Source organism: Engystomops pustulosus, chromosome 8 (assembly GCF_040894005.1).
Source record: "Engystomops pustulosus chromosome 8, aEngPut4.maternal, whole genome shotgun sequence".
Lineage (NCBI taxonomy): Eukaryota > Metazoa > Chordata > Amphibia > Anura > Leptodactylidae > Engystomops > Engystomops pustulosus.
The window spans coordinates 31,408,367-31,427,302 of record NC_092418.1 but is presented as its reverse complement, the minus strand read 5'-3'; the positions used below and the strand labels follow the sequence as shown (position 1 = coordinate 31,427,302).

General features: G+C 42.1%; 1 protein-coding gene across 3 annotated transcripts in view; it reads left to right on the top strand.

Annotated features, from left to right (window-relative positions):
* Positions 1 to 18,936, top strand: part of DNAH3 (dynein axonemal heavy chain 3) — a 272,966-nt gene that overhangs the window by 181,837 nt on the left and 72,193 nt on the right. For all 3 annotated transcript variants that reach the window (XM_072120542.1, XM_072120545.1, XM_072120544.1), the window contains exons 34-39: positions 4,094 to 4,313; positions 7,318 to 7,452; positions 11,026 to 11,137; positions 12,692 to 12,933; positions 13,213 to 13,313; positions 13,427 to 13,532. In XM_072120542.1, the coding sequence (XP_071976643.1) occupies positions 4,094 to 4,313; positions 7,318 to 7,452; positions 11,026 to 11,137; positions 12,692 to 12,933; positions 13,213 to 13,313; positions 13,427 to 13,532 (916 nt within the window). The remainder of the gene's footprint in view (positions 1 to 4,093; positions 4,314 to 7,317; positions 7,453 to 11,025; positions 11,138 to 12,691; positions 12,934 to 13,212; positions 13,314 to 13,426; positions 13,533 to 18,936) is intronic.

Genomic DNA, 18,936 nt, shown 5'->3' with positions numbered 1-18,936 from the left:
GCACTCGGAGCCCTTTCTGTGGGCACCCAGGCCTTCACCACAGAGGACTCCATGTATCTTTCTGTAGTCCTAGAGAGCCCAGGACTTGCTGTGCACAGAGCTATTTTAAAGTGACTGTGCTATCTGGGACTACTGGAGGAGTGGGAAGGTGTGGACAGATCTGGATTATCATTGTAGCTCCTTTTCCGACCCTGACAATTCTTCCTGTTTATGGGACCCTGAAGAGAATCTACAATGATCATCCAAATTTCTTCTATTTTCTGCTTTATTGGTGTCCTCAGGGTACTGATATGAATGAAAGCTGTGACAGAACAGGGAGTATAAATCACTAATTAGATTTCTTTGTTGGCACTTTGCGATAAATAAGTGGGACTTGGTTGTAGTTTGGGCACCCGGTCTCTAAAAGGTTAGCCATCGCTGTCCTAGAGGCTACTGGGGCGTGGAGTAGCCGGAGCTGAGGCTACACGGCGGGGCTCCTCCACCCCCTAGTAGCCTCTTGCGTTCCGCTTATCAATTAATATTCAACACGCAGCTCCTGGTAGCTGCGTGCATTCTTCTGCAAAGCTGGATTCCACAGAACACAGACCGCCAGATGTGCAGTCTCAGCTCTGAAGCTGGAGCTACTGCGCATGCGCAGAACCAAACTTCACAGATGGCTGAGCTGAAGATGGATTGGTAGACGGAATGCAAGAGGCTACTGCAGCGTGGAGTACCTGCGCCGTGTAGCCTCAGCTCCGGCTACTCCACGCCCCAGTAGCCTCTTTAGGAAATTTGAACATTGGGGGAATTCAAACTTATAAAAGTTATGGGCCACGAAGAATTTGCCCTTAAAAGGGCTATACTACTATACATTAGAGGAACCTGCCACCGGATCTACCTTACTAGGTAGATCCATGGTGGTATATTTCCTTTAAGACTCTTTTCTATTGCAAAAAAGTATCAAAAAATACCTGGTACCTTTTTATTACCTACTTCAGACTAGGCAGCAAGTAATGTGAAGCGCTACTATAGTTTGGCCAACACTAGCTGATTCCTTTAATAAATGGGGTCCTATATAGCCTAAGTCCATAATAACTATTACCCCAGGGATTGATTTGAGGATCCTCCAATACCAGTCCCAAGAATAAAAGACTAGAAAAAAACAGCTTTGTTTAAATAATAGAATTTGACGGATTCACCATATCAAATAAAAAATATCTATTTCATGCTGACTAGTGGCTGAGAGTATAGGCGATGATTACAAAGCAGTTTTAAAATGAGAAAATAAACTGAGATCGGTCGCTCCTTGCTTGACAGGTTTGTGCAGAAACAGGTTTATCTATTAAATCTAGAAAGGGGAGTTTTCATTTAAAATTACTTATTATGTTTTATCAAATTGTCTCCTTTTGTCAGTAAATAATCCTGGAAAATGATGGTTTTCTTTAAAGACAAACTGTCATCTCTCCTGAAATTTTTTGTATTCCCCAGAAAATAACAATGCGGAAAACACATTTTATTGTGCCCTTGTCTGTTCCTTGACCTATCTCTGAAATATACGACCTGCATAAATTGACATATACATGGTATTGTTCTCCCTGCAAAGGACGCATGCGCATATCAAACCAGTCATTGTCAGACTGTGGCAGGATGCACTATATCAACATGAGGAATAATAATGTCCCAAACACTGAAAAGTTTTAGGAAAATGTTGTGTAGTGGCCCGCTGGATGGGGCATTACGAACCAAACCTGCTCCCATTGGCTCCCTGCCTAGTAAGCAGAGTGTGCGCATGTCTGGACACTAAATCTGGTAGTGTATTGGTATCTATTACCAATACACTAATCCCTAATCCTATGCTACTACCTAGTGACTACTTGTGGTATTGTAGCTAAAATTTAATCTACCTGTGAAAGAATGGTTAAAGTTTTGACCACTTACACTTAAATGTAACATGTGATCCTTCGCTGCAGCAAGGTCAGCCATTGGTTGGTGAGCCCAACAATGAGCTACTGCTAAAAGTGATATAAGGAAGCTCCTTGCAAAGCTCTGGGTCAGTATTCAGATTCAGTCAGTCTTGCAACTGAGTCCACATGAGAAGGTCTGCAGAGAAAAGCAGAATGCTGCTGTCTCCCTCTTGAGGGCGATCCCTCCATCATACTAGCAGCTCTGTGTTCATCCCTCCACAGAGCCTGCACCAAATTGCTGACTAAGTGTCCTAAGCTACTCTGCAGGACCAGGGCTGTGATCGATACCCAGACTGCAAACCCAACAGATACCTTGTGGAGGCCTACAGGAAGGATCTTCTACTTCAGCCTGTTACCCGTTGCTGCATTGGAAATCTGTTAAATAAAGAGACTGTAGGGGATAGTTATTGTCAGGCTTGCAGGTGTGGATTCTCTGGACCACTGCAGACGATGACACAAGCCACTACCTGGGACCGGAGTCTGAGTGGTACCCGGTTTTCACAAGAGTCCGCCGCAAAGCGGGTTAGACAAGCTGCAGCGCGGTACCACCAGGTCGTTCCTCAGGCGTGACTTGTCTGCAGTGGCGGCCAAGGTCGAGGTACAGAGAGAGACGGCAGACAATCTGGTGGTCAAAGTCCAAGCACAAGGTCAGGGCAGGCGGCAGAGATGCAACGTCAGAGTCCGGCCTGGGGTCAGCAACAGGAGGTCCAAGCAGAAGGGCACGGGAACACAGCACACAGGACAGCAACACGGAGGAACACTGGTACACGGGAACACTAAGGGACTCAGGTAACAGTGGAATACGGAGGGACTCAGGAACGCAAGAGATGCAGTAATGGCAGGCAAATTGGAGAATAGCTTTCTCTCAGGCTGTGAGGCACAAAGATCCAGCAGGGTGAGATGGGTGAGACAGATATTAATAGCCTCATGGGAAATGGCCAGCTCCAATTAATGGCACGCTGGCCCTTTAAATTTTCTAAAGCTGCCGCGCGACCTAAGACACGGAGATGCGCGCACGCGGAGACCACCCGTGACAGTTATCAAACATTGGCATTTGCGAGAAGAGCGTATGAAAGCGATGAAAGCCTCTTGATGTAACCGTTTGGATGCTGCGCAGAATTTATTTCTACAACAGGCCCTGCATGGCATAGAAATATACGCAGCTGGCGACTTATCAGATGTGAAAAGTCGCTGGCTGCTGTGAGTGTGCAGGGGCAGTAACTGGCCTGAAGGTGGCGGAGAGAGATAAATAATCGTAAGTGCTAGCAATAAGCTAGCATTTGCGATTATTTCAGGGGTTCTACGCCACTGATGTGGCGCAGAGGCCCTGGTATATATGGCCCTGTGAGTTCATCATGTTCATCAACCCTGTCTCCACGTGCGATCCTTGGCTGCTGCTACCATCTCTGGCTTCCCCTTCACCATCAGCCAGGGGATCCGTTCACTACACATATACCGGGGGTTCCCCAGGCGGAACCTACCATTATAGTGCCGTTTCCCCCTCTTCTTCCATCTCCCTGCTGGGCCTGACTGGCATGGATGATGCTTGTACTCCTGGACCAAGCTACCCCTGACCCGACTCTGGCACTAGGCTGCACATCAAGCCAGCCACTCAGGTACAGGTGGGAATCCAGCTGCCCACACACCATGATCAGGCCCCAGTGGGTGGACATTGCAGTTGTACATTATTGTAATTTTATTGTGAAAAACAATAAGGAGATATGGGGTAGGTGCTCCCTAAATGGAACCTGTCACATTAAACGTGCAGTTTATCTTTGGGGAATATATATTATAGAGCAGGATGAGCTGAGAAGATTGTACATAATGTCCTATCTGTTCTAAACTTGTAGATAATGAGCAGATTGTACAAATGTCCTGTTTGTAGGCAGTATGTTATAGAGCAGCAGGAGCGAGAATTTTGGGGAAATGGGAATACTCTCTAAGCTTACTTTCATGAAATGACTCTCTTTACCACTGCTTGGCATTGTGTACATTGGTAGTGGTCACAACTACTTTGTTGATCCAGAGTTTTTATATCATTTTATTCTTTAGTCAAAGAATTGATTCCATTTTATGTCTATGAGAATAATAATCTTGGTGATGTGTTGTCTGATGCGTAGATGTGCTGCTAAGTTCTCCTTCTTTTTCAGCCTGGCACAGAAGATTGTTGCCACTTACCGACTGTGCTCAGAACAGCTGTCATCTCAGCACCACTATGACTATGGCATGCGTGCCGTGAAATCTGTCCTCACTGCTGCAGGCAACCTCAAGCTTAAGTATCCAGAAGAGGATGAGAGCGTGCTACTCCTGCGAGCCCTACTAGATGTCAACCTGGCTAAATTCTTGGCACAAGATGTCCCTCTCTTTCAGGTAATCAGGCATCAAAGCTGGAACAAGTTCATATCAATGCAGCGGTCATGTTTCTTTTCTGCAGAGATCATCTAAAAAGATTTTGCCATACAAAAAAATAACAAAAGAAGCACAGTGTAACAGTTGTAGAATCTAGTGACAGTGATATCGACCAATGTAGCCAAAGGAAGGCCTCTTACTGATAAACTACAAAATACCAAATAAATAAAAACAAGAGGAAAGGACAAGGCTTCAATGCAACAACATAAAAGGGAAAATCTTTATTTAGTAAACAACAATGGTAATGCATAAAATAGACTGAGAAGCATCTCAGAAAAGATACAAAAAAGCACGCCAGGTAATATGTCCTAAAATACATAAACAAATGTAAAATGTACAATATAAGGGACCCAAACATGTAATGAACAGTAATGAACGACAATGGGTGTAAAGTAATAATGAGGTAGAGCCCTTATATAGCTAGCAGGTATACTGTAATAATGACAGAGGTCATCCCTTGACAAAGACCTGCTGCGATTGAAACACGCGTCGGGGTGCACGCCAGGTAATATCATGTCCTCCTCTTGGTCACACTAGCTTCCACTCATTTTGCACTATTTGTATGTGTTTATCCAGGTCTGTGACCTCTGTCATTATTACAGTATACCTGCTAGCTATATAAGGGCTCTACCTCATTATTACTTTACACCCATTGTCGTTCATTACTGTTCATTACATGTTTGGGTCCCTTATATTGTACATTTTACATTTGTTTATGTATTTTAGGACATATTACCTGGCGTGCTTTTTTGTATCTTTTCTGAGATGCTTCTCAGTCTATTTTATGCATTACCATTGTTGTTTACTAAATAAAGATTTTCCCTTTTATGTTGTTGCATTGAAGCCTTGTCCTTTCCTCTTGTTTTTATTTATTTGGTATTTTTTAAAAAGATTTTGCATCTAAAAAAACCTGAGCTATACTTTTAAATAGAATAGGTTTCTAATATTACACTCATGTGGTTCAAACACTTAGCAAACTCATTGATCACAATAGCCAATAAACAGAGAATGATACAGGATGCAAACAGCTCTATTTTCTGTGTAGTGGTCTGACCAAGTTACTGCAGATCAGCTATGATGCTTTTGAATTGAATCTGCGCTGCAGTGACACTGACCAATCTGATAATTGTCATCAAAATTTAAGTTTGTTATGAGCATTAAAAAGCAACAGAAAAATGAAGGCCTGGGAGTGTGGTTCTCACGACTAGCTGCATTGTGGAAATCTAGCTGTATGCAGCCACCACTAGAGGGGGATATTTGCTACAAATGTAGTTGTTCCCTCTAGTGGAAGCTGTGTTGGTATCTGTTACTCAATACTCAATGTATATATTTTCCCTTTCAATTATACACATATTAAACACACTTTTATTACTACAAGGTTGCTTGGATTTTCTGTCTTCATTGTAAAACAGAAATCCATCTCCCTTACAGTGTATCAATAGATGTTTCTCACTTGTAATTTAATAACAGGTAATGATGTATCCATCAAACTCTGTGGGAAGACTCTAATATCCCATTATACTGCCAGAACATGTAAGACAGATCTGTAACTCACAGATTCATCCATTATCTCCATGACTGGCATTAATGATATTCCAGATGAGAGGTAGGCATCTGCGAGAACAGAAATGTCAGTAAAGTAAGACGGATTATCTCACTGGTTCATATGTGCTGGAACATTTTAACCAAGTGGCCCTCTGTAATAAGACAGTGTTGAGGGCCGGCTGTTCAGCAGAATTTACACCTATTAATATAATCACTTAAAAATGATTGGTTACAGTCACAATTCTGTGAGATACAATTCCTGGAAAGCTTTACTATGTCCCTGGTTCGTGATCTTGAAAGGGATTCTCAAGGATTTTTTTTAAATGATCTCCTATCTTTAGGATAGGTGACCAATGTGTGATCTGTGAGTACCTGGTTCCCCTGACGATCATCTGTTTGAAGAGACCACAAAGTTCTTTTCATGTATCAACTTAGAAAAAAGTAATGCTGAGCTGACAAGTCAGCCATGGTGGGCATTGCCGGAGGATAGCTACCAGGAGATAGATCACAACTATCTTTGTGCTCAGCTTCTCCTGTTTCCTGGTGCCTAATAAACAAAGCTCGTCCTAGCCCCTGTAAGCTTCTGTATATATGGATCCTATCCTGGAAGGAAGGGGATGCTAAACTGGCAAAGCAGGCTCTTGTGTTTTCTGCATTCTTCTTCATTCTGGCGTCAAACTTGGGGTCACTGTACATTAAGAGGTTCTAAAAAGTTAGCAAGTTATCTCCTATCCCAAGGGGATAATAAGCTGATTGGTTAAGGTCCAACTGCTGGGACCCTAGCAATTTGGACAACAAGGCTTCTGTTGTCACTAATTAATGGTGTGGCAGGCAGAGCATGAATCCTGCCGCTCCATTCAATAGTATGGGAGTGTTGAAAGTTGTCTAGTAGAGCACTCAGCTCTCTCTGGCATTGAGTGCTAGAGAAAACCAAGTCCTATGCCCAACAATTTCCAATGCTCCCATACTATTGAATGGAGCGGTAGGATGCATGCTCATCTTGCCACTCCTCCCATTAGTGGATTAGTGGGGGTCCCATTCTCATGATCCGTGGGAATCCCAGCAGTTGGACCCTCACCAGTCAGCTTGTCATCCCCTATCATGTGGATAGGGGATAACTTTCTAACTTAAAAGCCCCTTTAAATTCAATATGAATTTGGTACCCCCAGTGAACAGGCCTGGCCCAATCCATGCCTTCTTGCAGGGCTGCATTACTGATGGAATATTCTGTTGTCCATGGTGTCCTGGGTGTACATACCTTGTATGAGAATAATGGATGAATGGATAACATCAAGAACTCTTTACATGTGTAGAAAGATGGAATAAAGAGGGAGAAGAAGAATATTGGGAGCTCCGGTCATAGTGAAATTATTTTCTCTATTTCTGTGGTCTTTACATGCGTGTTGTGTTCTCTTTACAGGGCATCATTTCTGATCTGTTCCCCGGAGTGGTTCTACCAAAGCCAGATTATGACCTCTTTATTCAGGCCCTCAAAGAAAATATTGCCAAAATGAATCTCCAACCTGTTCCGTGGTTTATTGGCAAGATAATCCAGGTGATGCTACATATCTTATCTTGACATTTTTCTTTGACAAATATTACACTGGAAGAGACTGTCCTTCACGTTACTTTAGGTCAATGGCCTCCTCCAGCCCCTACTGGAGGTTATCTCTAGTCTACTCATTGTTTTCACTTTATAACTCCGTGTTGTATGGAGCACCAGTCATACATGCACAATGCAAAATAGAATTTTGGCCATATGCATGCGACCGTCTACTGAAACAGGCCATAAACAGGGATTATGTCCTGGTGGAGATGATGGGGTAAGCACTGTGACTGTGCATGTTAGAAGTCAATGGTAGCCATGAGATGGCCACAATTTGTGCGATTATCTCATGGCCACCATGTTCGGTCATATGCATGAGGCCTTTATGGAAGTTCTAGAAACAATCTTGTTACTTTTCACACATATTTATATATTGGAAGCTATCGAAATTTCCACTGTATAAAAGTGAGACAAGTGTCTGACAACCCCATTTACAGTACCGCTCTGTGGGCCTAGTTTTTGCGCATAAGATTAAAAATTAAGCCAAGCCTGTTAAAAAGCCACACCCACTTCCATTGTAGACAAACCTATTAAAAGTCTCTAAAATGTGCACGTCATCCAGTTGTCTGTCACAAATTACATCTGGTTTGGGGCGCAATCGAATGCATCCATATAAAAACTTGCTTATACAGTGTAAAAAAATGCAACGGCTATACAAAGTTGTGGTTCCCAAAATCTTGGATCAGGGATAAAATCTGAAGCCAAAGTTGACTGTAATTGGTAGAACATTGAAAACCTTCTTGACATTGTACCCAGTAGATCCAAAAAGCCACACACAACACATAAATGTGTCTCTTATTTACTATCCTATTACTACGCACTATGAATGTAATTTATTACTGATAGGTGTAGTAATAGATGTGGATGCTAGTCAGCACCAAGAGATGACAGTTTTGATTGTTAGTAAATGACAGAAGTAAAAAACTCAGTAGTAATAAAGTAGCTAAATAATGCGAAAACATCGTGGTAAATGAGCTGATTCATAGCATCCGCAGAGCCATCATAATTCTTCTCCTCTTGGGTGATTTTTATGGAAATTTGGAACATCAGAATTACTGCGCGTATAAACACCGAGGGTTAGAGATCATAAATCTTTACAACTGGGGCCATCAATAATTCATTGTTGCTCCAAGAAAATTTCTTTTACAAGCAAGTACATAAAATCAAAGAACTTCGGAAGTAATTAACTCCATTATCCGGATCTTTTATTACATTGTTCATACCAGCAGTCTCCAACATTTTTTACATTATGTTACTCATTGAAGAGGTATTCTGCCCGGAAGTATTAATCATCTATGCAGTAGATAGTCAATAAAGCTAGATCACCTCTGGTACCCTCACGATCAGCCAGGGAATGCGGTCATAGGGACATCTCCTTTCCCCAAGACTGCAGCAACAAAATAAAATGGGGTCCGTGGTTTCCATTCTACTTATCATCAGGCATCCTAGTTGTATGACAAAAATATATAACTCTTCTGGGAGTGTGACCCAATTAAAGGGTCACTAAATTTAAACCCATTAAACTACTAGCCCGATCAGATAGGAGATGAAAAATCTCAGAGAAGAGTTATATTTCCAGATATGAATCAAGTTTAGAGACTACAGGAGTGTCACTTTAGATGCTTTGAGATATATGTGGTCCCATAGCACCGAGAAACATGCCACTGGTGCTATATTAAAGATAAGAATCTAATCTTTCAGGCTTGTGTGTGAGCTAAAGAACCAGGAATACAGGTAGTTAAAGACATAGTTATAAATGATAGCTGAAGATAAAAACATAATTCACGCTTTTTTTTAACTGTATCAAAAATGACTTTTTGCTAATTTTCTCATGATTTTGGAAGGTGATTTTTTAAAGGTAAACAGGGGAGATTTCATACAAGAGGCAGCGAATTCTAGAAAGGATATTTCATGCCCTTACTGAGGAGGCTAGTTGTTTAATGGGTTAAAAACTGACAATAAATTCCCTTTAAATCATACTTTGATTAAATATTTTAACTCACAGATAGGAAACCCATTTAGCATTGAGATCATTGTACGAAAGATCTCTTCTACTTCTGCATTTATAACAGAATTACAGATTGCAGTCTGGTCACCCTGTTTCAAGGAACCCACTTGCTCACAATACACTGTTAGTACTTTGCTGCAAGGTGAGGCTGCTGTTATAACAGGACTCTATTAACATTCAAGTCTTTATAATCACACAAACAAAAATATAATTCCCTGTTTAGTTATTTTGTCTCTCCCTGAAGGCAGTGACTATTGGGATCTCCGTCTTCCATCGAATATAAACCATACTGACATATAGCACTCATTTTTTTTAAATATTAACTTACATACTCTTAATCACTAGAAGTACACTTAAAGGGGTTGTCCCGCTATCCACAGGATAAAGGTTATGGTGGAGATTTATCAGTACTTCTAAGCTACCTTCATGTCAGATAGGTGGGGGGCGTGAAGGGATGCAGCAGCCGGCCGAGTTGGCGAGCACACGGTATTCCTGCCCCACGTCTCGGCAATTTTTAAAAGTCTGAGAACATTCACGTTATGTTTGCAAATGTTTACTCAAAACTCTGCCAGGCACAGTTTTGTCCACCATCAAGCACGGCGGTCAAAAACATCATCAGGTCATGAACGCTGATGCATCAGAAATCTTCCCCCTATGTGTTAGATCACTCAAGATTTACGTACTGGTTTGATTGGAAGAATTGAGGACCAAAATCCTCCCGAACCATCCCTATTCACATTTGTGTCTAATACTCAGCCCCATAGAAATAAATGGAGTGTATTGTTTCATTTACTTTGGTGATTCAGGGAGGTCTTTGGTCCACCATTATTATGATCACTGGAGGACTGACCCCACTGACATGTCCTATTTAATGAATAGGGGGTCAATAATTTTGTTGGGACATCAGTGTTTAGGGAACAGTACGTCCTAAAGCCCCTACAAGTGCTGCAGCTATTGTTTATGCCGACACAGCAGGGCACCTGCAGCCATTCTCCTCTCTGAGCCAGAGATCAAATACAGTTTTCCCCAAATATCTGTGCACATGTACACAGCAAGACATTGAACCCAGAAGAAGAGTTTTCCATATTCACTAACAACATAAATATTTTTATCACTTTCTTTACAACTCAAATTTTAAATAGATTGTTGCCATTTTTGTTACTTTGTTATATAAATTTATGTACCAGCCTAATTGACATTTTGACTGTATCCGGCTGATAATGTAATGTTCTCATTTATCTGCTTCATATCTTATTGAAAGTAAATGATGCAGGTATGTACCGCGAATCAGATTCCATCTCCTGTCATCTACTGGTATCTCTACAGACGCTCCCCGAGCCCTCCCTGCGCTGTGTATATCAGGCCTAACAAGAATACAAAGTAGATATTCTCACCAGGATGCGGCAAAATGTTTCCTAGGGAAATTAAATTAAAGATCTCATATGAACTGCAAATTTGTTTTCTTGCTTGATATTTCACAGCAATTTTCATATATTTATATTCTTCAATGGCAGATTTATGAAATGATGCTTGTGCGTCACGGCTTCATGATTGTCGGAGATCCTATGGGGGGGAAGACTTGTGCATATAAAGTCCTGGCTGGAGCACTTGCTGACTTACACACAGGTAAGTCCAACAATAATGATACTAGGGCCACACAACAAAATCATAGAGGATCAGGTGACTTTCCGGAGAATAGCTCCCAACTTTATGGGACAGGCGGACAGACCCCGAATTCTGGAATGTGATAATCAAATGGTCCACCAAGAAAGTCATACTAACAATCTTATAGTAGCATATAGTCTATCTGCTATTAAAGGAAATCTACGATCATTAGAATGAATCTTAATAAGCCAGGGGCCCTTACTTGTACTTCCAGGCACTGTGACTGTGCTAATATGCTATATATTACATGGCCTCCTTCCTTCTAAAATCAACTTTTAAAATTCTGCTAAGGAACCTGTTACACTGTCTCACCCTCCCCACTGCTCCCTCAGAACTTATGCAGTGAACAGCAAGTGCACAAGTGCTGGGAGAGCAGGGTGGAGGGTGAGACATTGTAACAGTCTGTAAAGTCAAATCACAGAGGGCCCTGCTATGGGCAAAGCTGATATTAGAAGGAAGGAGGCCATGGATAACAAATATAAGATTATCAAAGCCACAGTGCCTGTATCTATGAGTAACTTTCCCTGGTTCATCATGATAGATTTTGATGGTAGATTTCCTTTAATATCTTCAGTAATTGGATACAGGAATTATAAAAGGGACATGCATTACATTAAAATGCATTTAAACCAAGTACATTACATGGCAGTACCAATAAGTGAGATATATGTATGTACATTGCGTCACATTGGAAATATAGAGATCTCTATAGAAAGGAGGTATAGAAGGAAGAGTGTCCACTCACCTCAGTCATCCTGGGATAACTTCTGCAGAGGTTTGGATAACAGATATGCTAAAAATTGTGACTCAGAATACAGGCAGTTCTCAGAAATCAAAGGTGTGCCTTATAGTCCAGTGCGCCTTATATATGATCCGTACTTACAGACAACAACTGCCTTGAACTGTGCACAGGTCTGCCACCTGCTGGTCATTCATCCGTATAATCAGGTGCGCCTTAAATATGAACCTAGACATTTTAGCAGGCATTTATTGATGGTGCACCTTATACTCCGGTGCGCCTTATAGTGTCGGTTCTGTAGGTTTGTAAGTCGAATTTGTATGTAAGTCGGCGCTGGCATGCACCCCACGGAAATCGGGGGGCGTGGCCGTACGAAAACCCGACGGATTCGGAAAAACCGCCGCATTTTTTAAAAAAAAGTGTTGCAAGACTTGCACTTACCTTCACTAGGAATAGGCCGGTGAACTTGAGTGCATTTCGGCGGGCCTCGGGGAAGCTCAGCGCAGCAGCGCCACCTGGTGGACGTCGGAGGAACTACCTTAGTGAATCCCGGCCGGACCCGAATCCACCGCAGAGAACGCGCCGCTGGATCGCGAATGGACCGGGTAAGTAAATCTGCCCCATTGTCTTGTATGCAGTGTCTTATATGTCTTCTATGGAAAAATGTGAAAAGTATAGTAGACCTCTTTAAAATATGAGAGTATAGATCTTAAGAAATGAAGTAGAATTTACTACTTAAAATATTGATTCTGAGTCGTATTGTTTTTATTTATTAGCCAAATCAATGGACGAGTTTGCTGTGGACTTCAGAGTGATCAATCCGAAAGCCATTACTATGGGCCAGCTATATGGATGCTTCGATCCCGTGAGTCACGAGTGGACGGATGGAGTATTGGCGACTACTTTCCGAGAACATGCGTCCTCTACTACGGATGACAGGAAGTGGATTATATTTGATGGCCCGGTAGATGCTGTGTGGATCGAAAATATGAATACCGTCCTGGATGACAATAAGAAGGTAATGACATCTCTAGAGTTTGATGTTGTGACCTTGTACTTGACTGATATTATTGATCTTATTATTGATGACTGTTTAGAATTGACTTGCATGAGGTGATTGATATTGGAAACATTCTTCTGCAATCCATACATTTCCTTTTTCCATTAAGTTATACAATACCATATCCTAAATGTGAAGCCTTTCATTGTGTTTCGAATAGGGAGGTAAGTCAGTGTTTGGATGGGTCTGAAGAATGGTCAATAAATGGTAATTGGCATCATTATTTCTTCCCTTTAGCTGTGCTTGATGAGCGGAGAAATCATTCAGATGAATTCTAAGATGAGCCTAATTTTTGAGCCTGCTGACTTGGAGCAAGCTTCCCCAGCAACTGTGAGCAGGTAATTGGATTTGCATCAAATGGTCAGGTTGGAGTAGTTACTGTCTGCATTTGCACAGCACGTCTCATCTTTTTGCTTCAGGGTGTTGTGTTTTTCTCTTTTAAACCATCCAGGTGTGGGATGATCTATATGGAACCCCACCAGCTCGGATGGAATCCTTTGAAAGATTCCTACATGAACACTCTGCCGAAACATCTCATGTCTGAACACAAGGAATTGGTAAGGAAATAACAATTCAAGATGAATTATATGCACACTGACTAAATTCTGTCTTCGGTTGACAAATATGCAGCTATACTTTACATTTGATGCTTAAAGGAAACCTGTCACCATGAAAATGTGGAGTAGTCTGCAGGCAGTATTTTACAGGGCTGAGTAAATTAATATGACAGTTTGTGAGAAAAAGTCAGCATAAGCCACATATTATGCATTCATATCTCTGTCTGTGTTGCTATAAAGTTAGGGAGACAGTCCTATCAGAGATTGCCAGCTATCTCTCTATGCACACTAATACATTGAGGGCAGTCAGTCATCATAAAATAGAAAGAACATTTATAAGAACATAGGGGCATTTATTATCAAACAGAAATGCCCCTATGTATGTATAATACAACTTATAGCATCTCTTATCAAAGAGTATAAAAATGTATCAATGCAGATCTTCCTGCCCAATAACATGGCACCTGCAGATAGGACACTACGTACAATCTGCTCAGCTCCTCCTCCTCTATAACATACTGCCTGCAGATAGGACACTATGTACAATCTGCTCAGCTCTTCCTCCTCTATAACACGCTGCCTGCAGATAGGACACTATGAACAATCTCCTCAGCAACTCCTGCTTTATAACATGACGCCTGTAGATAGGACACTATTTACAGACTGCTCAGCTACTCCTGCTCTATAACATGCTGCCTGCAGATAGGACACTATGTACAATTGCCCCAGCTCTTTCTGCTCTATAACATAATGCCTGCAGATAGGACACTATGTACAATCTGCTCAGCTCCTCCTCCTCTATAACATGCTGCCTGTAGATTGGCCTTAAGTAAAATCTGCTCAGATCCTGTTGCTCTATAACAAGCCGCCTGCAGATAGGACACTGTACAATCTGCTCAGCTCTTCCTCCTCTATAACATACTGCCTGCAGATAGGACACTATGTACAATCTGCTGAGCTCCTCTTTCTCTATCTGCAGGTCATGCAGATAGGACACTTTGTACAATCTGTTCAGCTACTCCTCCTCTATAAAATGCCTTTTGCAGATAGGACACTATGTACAATAGTCTCGGCACTTCCTGCTCTATAACATGCTGCCTGCAGACTCCTGCTCTATAACATGCTCTATAACATGCTGCCTGCAGATAGGGCACTATGTACAATCTGCTCAGTTCCTCTTTCTCTATCTGCGGGTCATGCAGATAGGACACTTTGTACAATCTGTTCAGCTACTCCTCCTCTATAAAATGCCTCTTGCAGATAGGACACTATGTAAAAATAGTCTCATCACTTCCTGCTCTATAACATGCTGCCTGCAGACTCCTGCTCTATAACATGCTCTATAACATGCTGCCTGCAGATAGGACACTATGTACGATCTGCTACACTACTCCTCCTCTTTAACATGCTGCCTGCAGATAGGACACTATGTACAATCTACTCAGCTCCTCCTCCTCTATAACATTCTGCCTATAGATTGGCCTTAAGTACAATCTGCTCAGCTCCTGTTGCTCTATAACAAGCCGCCTGCAGATAGGACACTGTACAATCTGCTCAGCTCTTCCTCCTCTATAACACGCTGCCTGCAGATAGGACACTATGAACAATCTCCTCAGCAACTCCTGCTTTATAACATGACGCCTGTAGATAGGACACTATTTACAGACTTCTCAGCTACTCCTGCTCTATAACATGCTGCCTGCAGATAGGACACTATGTACAATCGCCTCAGCTCTTTCTGCTCTATAACATAATGCCTGCAGATAGGACACTATGTACAATCTGCTCAGCTCCTCCTCCTCTATAACATGCTGCCTGTAGATTGGCCTTAAGTACAATCTGCTCAGCTCCTGTTGCTCTATAACCAGCCGCCTGCAGATAGGACACTGTACAATCTGCTCAGCTCTTCCTCCTCTATAACATACTGCCTGCAGATAGGACACTATGTACAATCTGCTGAGCTCCTCTTTCTCTATCTGCAGGTCATGCAGATGGGACACTTTGTACAATCTGTTCAGCTACTCCTCCTCTATAAAATGCCTCTTGCAGATAGGACACTATGTACAATAGTCTCAGCACTTCCTGCTCTATAACATGCTGCCTGCAGACTCCTGCTCTATAACATGCTCTATAACATGCTGCCTGTAGATAGGACACTATGTACGATCTGCTCCACTACTCCCGCTTTATAACATACTGCCTGCAGATAGGACACTATGTACGATCTGCTCCACTACTCCTGCTGTCTGTAATTTACACTACATTTTCATTCTAACAGGTGAAATTTAATGAGTGTTGCAAGTTAATTTATTTGTGAATGTCACAATCAGGAACTTTGAAGCAAATACAAACTCTTGCTGCATGGTTGCAATGTGCTATCACGGTTGCCATAGTTTTGCTTTGTTCATAGGAAGTAGTTATATTTTTTGTTCCAAATATTGCTAGCGATTTCCACTTTTTAGGTACATACAAAATAAAATAAGAATTGTGTGCATATTAAACATTTTGTTGCATCCCACTCCAGTGAAGATGATTATCAAGAATTGGATACTGCATGGGAGTCTTTCTACCAGATATTCAAAAGATTCCATAAGATATACCAAGATGAAAAATATGGATGTAGAAGCATCATTGGTGACTACAGTAAATGAACATTTTTTTTTAATGGGAGAACCTCATGGAGCTGTGCTAGAGCAATACATATCAAACAGCAACCATGATATCAAATTTTAAAGAGGACTGGGTGGCTTAAAGGTCATCCTGTCAGAATAGGTGATGCGCTGAAATCCTGTATCGGTTGTGTCTTTTTTTATCCATAATTCATGTTCATGCTAGATCGCCGCAGAAAGAAGACACACGCAGTCTTCTCAGTCATCTGACAGCGACTCTGTTATCAGCGCCAGTGTCCAAGTCATGTTTGTAGAGTAGCAATTTGCATGCCGTGTTCATCACATGTATGTATATTGGTAATTTCCCTCTACTGTGGGTTGCCAGGACCAAAAAAGTTTAAAAAAAAACGCTCAATAGGCTATAATTACATTACGCTACACATGGGTGAGCATTATCCGAGGAAAACTAGGTATCCCATCATATGGGCCAAAATTGGAATACTATTAGACCCCATTCACATGAGTGTAATAGGGGTTGTGATCTGGCTGCACAATTTGTGGCCTGATCACGGACCCTATTGATATCTATGGCACCCAGTTACATGGTGCAATTGAGTCAGCCAATGGTCAATGGAGTCAGTCTGTCAATGGAGAGCAGAGGGGTGGGGAGGGCACCCCCTTCCCATCTCTGGGCCTAACATGCACACAGCCATGTGAATGTAGCTTCAACCAGTATCTAAATACCCTGATAGGTCGTATTATTAATATTACATTATATAATTGGTCCACCAGATGACGAGAGAGTCTTCCGGTAGGTCCTTTAGCAGATAACAACCTCATATGAAGGAGTCTTGTGAGCATTACGTGAACATATCCCAAAATGCTTCTTCAAAACTATCCCCCAACATTAGTGCTCATAAAATAGGAGGTGTTTATTGTGGTAAAGTCCAAGGATAGAGGACTGGTGAGCAACCTCTTCTTCATATCAGCAGAACGGCCTTATACACAGACACATAAACATCATTCCCTTAAGTTATGTAAAGAAACTGTAGTCCAAAACTGACAACACCTGTGCCAACCAGCTTCAAGCACATGTCCTGTTTACGTCTATCTATTGGAACTTTGGATAATCATCAACCAAATGATCATTACCCATTTATGATCGTAGTTGAATGTGAATGCCTGAATGTCAATTCTTCTGCTTTGCTCTTCTTTAAATGAGAATGTCCCACATTTACTAAGAACAGTGCATTCTGTACCATGTTCAGTTTGCCTGTGTAGTGTTCCGGGGGTGCCAGATTCTTGATTTCTTGCCCAAGTACCTGGATTTGACGCCCTCCGCACTGCCCCGACAAAGTGCACTATTATTTTTGGTGCACCTTTAAAATGGGTCGAGCGACACATTTCTGGTGGACTTTGCATTTTAAATGTGGCGCATGGCCTGACTGAGCACTGGACACCCCCAGGTGTATGTATGTCATATAAGTTCTATATATAATGTATGATGTATATAAGGTATATCATGTGTACAGTGAATATTACGTATGTTCTATGATGTATATAAGAGGCATTAATGATATATACGGTGTATGTGATGTCTGTATGATCTACACTCACCGGCCACTTTATTAGGTACACCATGCTAGTAACGGGTTAGACCCCCTTTTGCCTTCAGAACTGCCTCAATTCTTCGTGGCATAGATTCAACAAGGTGCTGGAAGCATTCCTCAGAGATTTTGGTCCATATTGACTTGATGGCATCACACAGTTGCCGCAGATTTGTCGGCTGCACATCCATGATGCGAATCTCCCGTTCCACCACATCCCAAAGATGCTCTATTGGATTGAGATCTGGTGACTGTGGAGGCCATTTGAGTACAGTGACCTCATTGTCATGTTCAAGAAACCAGTCTGAAATGATTCCAGCTTTATGACATGGCGCATTATCCTGCTGAAAGTAGCCATCAGATGTTGGGTACATTGTGGTCATAAAGGGATGGACATGCTCAGCAACAATACTCAGGTAGGTTGTGGCGTTGCAACGATGCTCAATTGGTACCAAGGGGCCCAAAGAGTGCCAAGAAAATATTCCCCACACCATGACACCACCACCACCAGCCTGAACCGTTGATATAAGGCAGGATGGATCCATGCTTTCGTGTTGTTGACGCCAAATTCTGACCCTACCATCCGAATGTCGCAGCAGAAATCGAGACTCATCAGACCAGGCAACGTTTTTTCCAATCTTCTGCTGTCCAATTTCGATGAGCTTGTGCAAATTGTAGCCTCAGTTTCCTGTTCTTAGCTGAAAGGAGTGGCACCCGGTGTGGTCTTCTGCTGCTGTAGCCCATCTGCCTCAAAGTTCGACGTACTGTGCGTTCAGAGATGCTCTTCTGCCTACCTTGTTTGTAACGGGTGGGTGGTGATTTGAGTCACTGTTGCCTTTCTATCAGCTCGAACAAGTCTGCCCATTCTCCTCCGACCTCTGGCATCAACAAGGCATTTCCGCCCACAGAACAGCCGCTCATTGAATTTATTTTCTTTTTCGGACCATTCTCTGTAAATGGTTGTGCGTGAAAATCCCAGTAGATCAGCAGTTTCTGAAATACTCAGACCAGCCCTTCTGGCACCAACAACCATGCCACGTTCAAAGGCCTCAAATCACCTTTCTTCCCCATACTGATGCTCGGTTTGAACTGCAGGAGATTGTCTTGACCATGTCTACATGCCTAAATGCACTGAGTTGCCGCCATGTGATTGGCTGATTAGAAATTAAGTGTTAACGAGCAGTTAGA